This window comes from Aphis gossypii, chromosome 1 (genome assembly GCF_020184175.1).
Source record: "Aphis gossypii isolate Hap1 chromosome 1, ASM2018417v2, whole genome shotgun sequence".
NCBI lineage: Eukaryota > Metazoa > Arthropoda > Insecta > Hemiptera > Aphididae > Aphis > Aphis gossypii.
Window position 1 is genome coordinate 84,797,434 of NC_065530.1, and position 9,009 is coordinate 84,806,442.

Genomic DNA, 9,009 nt, shown 5'->3' on the forward strand with positions numbered 1-9,009 from the left:
GTACAAAACGTTATACATTTTCGAGAGATTTTTCACTATTTCACACGCACACCGCACAGATTCGGACGACCTTGAATTTTACGTGCCGGCCAAGGTCGGACTGGCGACTCCCGTGATAACGCGTTGCACTGTCGTCGTCGTGGATGATAACAACACACACATAATACACGCCGCGGTCTTACGTATTATTATTATTATATTTCCATCGACACCGCGTACGGTCGGCCTTGGTCTCGAACGACGTAGGTACCTATGTGTTGCGCGCCAGTGGGTCACGATATGACCCGGAATCGTTTTCGTTTTGTCGGTAATATTAATATATCTATAAACGTATATTAATGTATTTTATCACGCTCTTTAACTGATACGTTTAATAGGCAATATGAATAATAATAAAACAACAATAATTCCGCATACAGGTCTACAGCGGGTGTTCGGTAGTGGCAATAATCGTCGTCATAGTCGTCGTACATGTAGTAAATATAGTTAGACTATATTATAATAATTACATGATATATTATTATTATAATTAAATCGCCACTGCCGCTGGTGGTTTTATAGATTATCATTATAACGTGACTGTCCTCGAGCGAGCGAAAAATATAATATGCAAATTGTTATTTACAAAGTAGGTATTTCATCGGTGCGAGATGACGTTTTTTAGTCGAAACCGGAAATCAATCATACGATTTTATACGGCGAATTTCATCGATTCTGACGGACCTTTTTTTATTTTATTATTATTACGTAGGTACCAATACGATAATAATAATTTATAGCTTACTGCACGACCGTTGTTTTCGTCAGATGTTTATTGACAAGAGAATACCGGACGTCGTTGCGAGAGTTATATAGTGGGCAACATGCGATTATTTATGACCAGGGTAGAGTGTGTGTGTGTGTGTAAACACCCGTGTCATACAACCCCCCGTTAGGTACGTCTCTACGGGACCTGGTCCCAACGCAACAAATAATGTAAACGGGTTGTGATTGTTGTGGAATTTTTATCGCCCTACGACGTCGACTTGTACGTGTGACATTTGTTGGACGCGCGGTGACGTACGTGCAACAAGACCCTTTTACGCGCTTTTGGACCCCGTCCAATAGACCTCTATCTGAAAATCCTTCGAGGCCCGTGTAGTCTATATTCGGACGCCTTGACCTTAGCTGTGAAAATTCTATCTCATTTAGTGTAGGTATATATATATATATATATATATATTTATTTTCGATGCGAGCACCGCGACGATGACGGATTTTTTTTTGGATACTTGCCCGACGTAACCCGTTGCGTATTGTGTCTGGTCCGGAGAGGCCGAGAGGGGTGGCAACACAAACCAGTATAATAATATTAGGCATACGAATAAACGCCCACGGCTGCAGGTAGTATAATATATAGTGGTGGCCAACCTGTGCATTTGCGGTAACCGGTATAACGCGTGCAGACACTCAGTAATCATTCAAAATAATTTTAATTTTATAAATTATAGTAACGATCGGAGAACGAAACAATATCATGTATAATACATATTTTATTATATATCTATATCATAATTCATACACATCATATAAATAGCTGGTGAGGTTAGAAGATGGGGATTAAGCTTGAAAACTTATAACAAAAATATCTCTAACTTTAATTTTGAATTAAAAAATAATATATTTTAAATAGCTATAATAGCTTAATAAGTAATAGTTACATATCTTTTAAATTATAGTTTTTCACTCTATTATTTTTCATTACCATTGCGTTACGTTAATTATTTCATTATACAATTTCATGTAGGTATATCATAATAATTCAAAAAGCAAAAAACTTATTAATTTTATACATAATATATTTAAATAAGTACCTATTTACTATATTACTTTAAAACAAATGTGTAATAATTAAAAAAAATTCATTTTAAATCCATTTTATACTCGTTATACACTATAATTTCTACATTGTATTAAAATTATAGTGACGTAAAATAAGACTATTATTTAAATGTAAATGGGTATAATTATAATTGTATAAGTGAATTTAATTGGTCTTAATCCCCACAGTATACCTACTGGCAGTATACCTTCCTAATGTAGAAATAATAAACTTTAACAGTTTAGCAGTACTATTATAGTTACAACTTATTCTACAGCCTTGATAATATATAGTATTATATAATATTATGAACACTGTTATTAACAGACGTTTTTTTTTGTTTTTTTCAGCAGATATTCGCGTCCAAGTCGGAATTGCAATTGCACTCGCAGCTGCACGTCAAAGACGTGAAACCGTACAAATGCCATCAGTGCAACAAAACATTCGCCAACAGCTCGTACCTGAGCCAGCACACGCGCATCCATTTGGGCATCAAACCATACCGGTGCGACATCTGCCAGCGGAGGTTCACGCAGCTCAGCCACCTGCAGCAGCACATACGCACGCACACCGGCGACAAGCCGTACAAGTGCAGGCACCCGGGCTGCACCAAAGCGTTCTCGCAGCTCAGCAACCTGCAGTCCCACTCCCGGTGCCACCAGACGGACAAACCGTTCAAGTGCAACTCGTGCTACAAGTGCTTCCAGGACGAGCAGTCGCTGCTCGAGCACATACCCAAGCACAAGGAGTCCAAACACCTCAAGACGCACATATGCCAGTACTGCGGCAAGTCGTACACGCAGGAGACGTACCTGTCCAAGCACATGCAAAAGCACGCCGAGCGGATGGACAAGCGGCCGCCGATCATCGGCATACCTCGCGTAGCCCTGGAGAACGGCGCGTACTGGGGCAAGATGTCGCCGGACACGGCCAATAACCTGGTGGAAGCCATCAACCAGCAACAGCAACAGCAAGAGTGCATGCAGGGAGGAGGCGGCGGCGGCGGTTCCAACGGCGGTGGCGGAGTCGCGACCGCCGGTGACTTGAACGCCGGCGGACCGTCCAGCACCGCGGCGTCCGTGGCCGCCGACGACCAGCCGTCCAACAGGCACGGCGCCCACCTACCCACAGCACCCTCCGAGTACCTGTCGGACGCGTCGTCCGTGCCCAAGACCAGCACGTCCGCGTTCACGCCCATCCAATCGTTCGGACTGCCGACGCACCCACCGCCGCCACCACCGTCGCACCACCCACACCACCCGCACCACCAGCAGCACCACCAGCAGACCATGTACATGCCGTACAACCACTTGTCGTTCCCGGGCGCTAAGCAGCTGGGAGCGCACGGCCACCAACTGTCGCCGATGGCCGGGCCCATGGACATGAAGCCGCCGTCCGTCGGGTCCGTGCCCAACGGGTTCCCGAATCAGCTGATCTCGCTGCACCACATACGCAACTACTCGCATCAGCCGAGTCCTTCGTCCATCATGTCCGAACACCTGTTGCACGGCATGAAGGACAAAGTGCAGTAGTATAGTGCACAGGGTGACGGACGAGCGGCGACACACACACACACTGCGACTGTACGTTTTTTATTATAAATGTGTACCCACATTCGCAGGCACGCCACCACGCGGGTCCGTACAGCGCGTGTCGTAATAATATCTGTATTTATGTATAGTGTAATGTTATGCATAATGTCATAATAATATTGTCGTACGTTTATTGGTACGCGAAAAACCGTATATTAATAATAATATTTATGAAACGCCCACGCACGGTATTCCTCATCATATTATATTAATATCGTCGTTGTCGTCGTGTCGTCTGTGTCACGTGTGGTTATGTTATATATTTATAATTATATACCAGGTTAGGTATATACCAGCTGTTGGTATTAGATATTTATATACATTATATTTACCTACCTTGCAATGCGAGCCAACTGTGATGACGTACACAACATAGCGAACGCTGTCGACGACCACTATATAATTTTCTCGCCAATTTACGCTGTTTAAAATCATTATTATTATTATTATTATTATTTGTATTATTATAATTATTATAATTATTATTATTATTATTATTATTATTATTATAAATGTGTTTTATACGTTTTTTTGTCCAATGTCAACGTGTATGTGTCTCATCGTCGTCTCGATCCAATCCTTTGATTATTAATTTTTTTTTTCATTTATACCTCCCTAATATTTTAGTATATTAAATTAAGTTTTGGTGTTAAGTTGTGGACCGAGTGTATACGTGCGGTTTTATTGCCCGTAACCGTGTAACGCATGTAAATATTTTTGAGCGTGAGTGACGAGATGAGGAAAATAGGCAGAACAGCTATCGTTAATTTGTATTTTATTATTTTTTCTTCATCTTCTTCTCGTCAAAGTGAATTGTCTGTACCCAAGACTGATGTGTACATTATTAATAATTATAATTATTGTAAAATAAATAAATAACTATCGGAATTCGGGCAGTAATATTATACTATCGAAAAATATAAAATAATAACGCAGTTTTGAATATTAGAGGTATTAAAAAAATTTTCTTTTTTTTTTATTATTATTATTGTTTTTCTTTTTTTTTTTTTTATGGAGAGCGTTAGGGACACAGAGGTCAGTCGCATGGATCTCAGTAAATTGTAGACGACGTATATTGTTTTTTGAAAACCTTACTGAAACAGTGTTTTACATTTCTTTTGTGATTGTTACCATTTGTAATAGTATAGTCAACGAGTCACGAAGGTAATTAACAAATTCCTAACCTAAAACTTAATTTTATAGGATACGTAAATTTTATTTTGAATAAGTTTGTAATTTTTTTTTTTGTAACTAATTAATTTAAAAACGTTAATTTTTTAATTATTATTATATAATTTTTATTTCGTTTAATGCTCAATTTGTATTAAATTTCGTTGTTCCGCTTTTAAACAAATTATGTAATTTTTTTTTTATCGTTGTGATGGTTCGGTACTTAAGGCTAACAAATATTTTTTTTGTTTTTGTTGAACTATTTTAATTTACGAATTGTACAAAAAAGAACATGGAAAAAAGTAAAAAAAAAAATAAATAAAAATAAGCCTGTACATTATTAGTTAAAATGTTATAATAATATAATATTATAACGCGACTATTAAGTTTGTTGTACAACACATTTTCCGACGGTCTTATATATTATATATATACATAACTAAATATAATATATATATATTATGTGTATAAAAAAAATATATATATATACATAAGTTGTAAGATAATTTTTTTTTGAGGTTGATAAAAATATTCCAATAAAAAAATGTATTAAAAAAATTATTACTTTGTTATTATTTACCTTATCTTTTTTTTTAAAAAAAAAAGCTGGTTAATGTGGGCAATGAAATATTTGTTTATGCGAATCAACAGTTTGAGTTATGACAAAATTAATAGCTTTATTGATAATGTGTTTTTACAAATAATATAATATGTTTTTTTTAAACATAACGAGGATAATGTATTTTTAAATTGTACAATAGTGTTTTGGCTGTATGCTGTAAGCTTTTTTTAATTGTTAATGGTAATAAAAAAAGCTCAACAAATTTGGTACAACCTTTATATTACCTATATTAAAGAAAACGTTTATTTATATTGAAATTACTTAATTTTACAACTTTCATTGATACAATATATGGGTAGGCAAATATAATTAAAATTATAAATAATACGGAGAAGCAAGTATATACCGAATGATGAAAAAATACGTAATAAAATATAATTTTTAGTTGAAATACTGACACGTTTTGATTTAATATAGCTCATATTCATGGTGATTTTCTGATTTTAAATAATTAAAAACAAAGGTTTCCTTAAATTTTTTATATATTATATTCATTGAATAAAAGAAAAAAACCATTCTTACAAATTAAAAACTCGATTTCAGAGACGAAAATATATGTTAGAACTTAGAAGTACTTACCTAGTTTTTAAATGGTTTTATTTTTTGACGTATATATAACTCCGAATGCGTATACCTGAGATGAGATAAGTGTGTGTTTTTTAAAGAAGAAAAGTGGCCTTAACCCAAAAATATTTTTCAAATGTCGCAGTTTTCGTAACGACCACAGTTGCAACGAAGATGACAACGACCTTGGGTCCGACCAAGCACGGAAACCACAGGTAACCGTCATCGTTATCGATTGCCATAATCATAATGGGTGTTGGACTCGATTGGATCAATTAAAAATAAATACTTAATAAATATTTTGACAAAGTCAGGATATTATTAGATTACTACTACCAAGCGGTACTTAAAATTGCACTTATATATCAGTATCACATTGTTTAAGTACAAAATGAATACTATTTGGACATTTTTTATTCAACATTATGACTTATGAGTTTTGAAACATGATTCTTCAGTCTTCATCAGTCGTAATATAGATTTATGATAATCAATAATATAATATTACGAACTGGTAGTGTTGCAGACACTCGCGCGATGTTCAGTCAGGTTAAGTTAGATTCGTTTGATGATCATCAGAACACTGACATCGTTCTAAATTGGCAGAGCTTCCAACCTGCAAACGATACAGCAGCTTATTAAAATGAAACGGCGTATGCCCGTTGCCGGTTTATAAGCTAACTGAGGATTAAGCACGATACACATATAATACTTTAAAGTTAACATTATTTTTTTATGTAAGAGCTTATTATAGAAAATGTTACTAAAAATCGTCGTACAGATGCGTTATTATTAAACGTGATCATTTTACCAGGGTTTATTCAGATTTTACAAACCTAAACAGTAAACAATAAACTGAATAAACATACGTTATAATATTTAAATTTTAAACACATTATAACCATATAATATTTCTGCATAAGGGGTTAGTCTCCTTAGTATGTGAATAATAATATTATATAGGTCGACTTTGAACTCATAGTCCGGTGTATAATCATCAGGCAAAAGGATTGTTCCTATGTTGACGGGCCGGAAGTGATCTATAGACCCATTTGATACTAAAAGTCATTCATGAACGCGAAGAACAAAAATAAAAACACTTGAATGTGATGCGGTCTTCAACCGGAAAGCGTAGTCGAGGACGAAGAAAAACCACAAAAATTACAATTATCTACCTGGCGAGCCAGCACGAGTAGATCGTAAATAATATATGATTGATGGTCTGCACCTCGGTGGTGTTTACACCGTGGTGGTCAGACCGCTCAAGCTTAAAACATTACTGGGTAATGGGTATCACTGATAAAAATTTCTCCGGTGATAACATTTTCCAACGATCCTGTACGGGAACACTATACCATGATAATGTGAAACTTTTCATTGACCACATTTATAGTCGCGTCGATCATTATTATTTATTATTGCAATACTCAGTGTCATCCGTTTTCTTTGCATTCGTATCGCCAGCACCCCGTCCAAATCACGAATGAGTTTCGATCAAATCGTTTTCGTGTTATTATTGGTAATGAATTTATCCACAGTTATTATCAGTGGTCGAATCTCCTAATTCAGTCTTGCATTATTCGTGGACCATAGAACACCTTCGACTCATCAAAACGTTCCTCTAAGATAATGCAACGTTAAAGTAGCAATGTAAGATGTATATGAAACACATTTAAATATATAATATTTATTATTTCACATTTTCTTATAGGAATAGTGACAATTCATATTCCTTTGAGACATGTAAGTAATTTGATTTTATTGAATTTATATAAATGTGTATTTGTATTATACTGTACCTATAAAACGGTATAATGCGTTTGAGGAATCAAAGTAAAATCTTGTGAAAATAGTCTCACGATATATTGTATATTGATTGATTTATATTTAAATATTGAACAGTATTTTTGCTGATTTTATAACAGAATATCTGTAATAACTATAATTTATATATCATAGTCTATAGTCAATAATCATACGTATGACGTATTTGCGTATAAGTACTACAGATCTACAACGTAATTATATATTGTTGTGGCAGTGATATAATAATTAGGGTGTGATTTTATTTTTCGAGTGAAGGACAAAATCGTAATAGATTTAAAACGTTTTAATCTTAAGATAACGGTCCGTCGGCGCATGTGTAATATTATATTATACGTCATAATATAATATACTTAATAGAAAACGTAATAGGTATAATATTTATTTTTTATTGTGTATCATACTAAATATAAACAAAAATATTACAATTTTACTTTTTGTAAAAACAATCATTTTTTGTATGAAAAATGGTCCATTTGATTGCTATCCTTCGATATGTTTCTTTTTCACTGATCCATATACACATTCTTTGAATTGTAAATACTAAATATCCCTTGGCGGCTGCAATAAGATATAGCGTGTCTGGTCTATTGATAGGTTCTTGGTTTAATTTTTATTCACCTGTATAATATATTCGGTTTTGTTGTTTATCGACCGATTGGAAGGTGGCGGCAGCGTATCAAACAACGGTATTGTATTATATTACAAGGTTCTAAACATTGAAAAAAAATAACATCTAAACCGTTGTGATTACGCGACAATAATCGTATAAAACTATACACGCGATAGTCACGTCCTATAATTTTTACGATCATCACCGCCACACCGCACACATGACATAATAATGATACATGTACCTGTGTACCACGCGATAAATTCGACATATTCTTCACGTGAAAAAAATATTTTTTTTTTATAACTGGCTTCGGATTTCGGTTTCAAGCAATAATCTAGCGGAAAAAAAATTCCCTTCACACATCTATATATATTTAGATACAACTGGCTGTCTGTAATGTATGTTATTGTATACTTCACTATGATGCCTATTGCCTATATGGATGTATAATATATTATATTATGTAGTTAACGTCCGTTGATCAGGGACATTGTTAATTTTACGATTTAGCCATCAAATACTTGTATTATCAATATAAGTATATTTAATTTTTAAATATAAACTAATAAATGTTGTATCAGTTTAAAATAGTTAGCTTTTTAGCTACATTATATGATGAGGTATAATAAGCTGCCAGCGCTCTCCTCCCTTACCTTATTTATTACTAGATCGGGATGTCAATCAGGAAGTGGTTTTTAAATATAAGAACATTAGTTTAAACATATTTAAATTATTATATTCAATATCATTTAAAATTAAG

At 34.7% G+C, this 9,009-nt stretch overlaps 1 protein-coding gene across 3 annotated transcripts in view; it reads left to right on the forward strand.

Annotated features, from left to right (window-relative positions):
• LOC114132375 (zinc finger protein rotund-like) overlaps positions 1-4,794 on the forward strand; it is a 107,766-nt gene extending 102,972 nt beyond the window's left edge. For 2 of the 3 annotated variants that reach the window (XM_050205124.1, XM_050205123.1), the window contains exon 7: positions 2,212-4,794. In XM_050205124.1, the coding sequence (XP_050061081.1) occupies positions 2,212-3,393 (1,182 nt within the window). In that variant the 3' untranslated portion in view covers positions 3,394-4,794. The remainder of the gene's footprint in view (positions 1-2,211) is intronic. The other variant, XM_050205125.1, reaches the window with a different exon arrangement.
• The last annotated feature ends 4,215 nt before the right edge of the window (positions 4,795-9,009 follow it).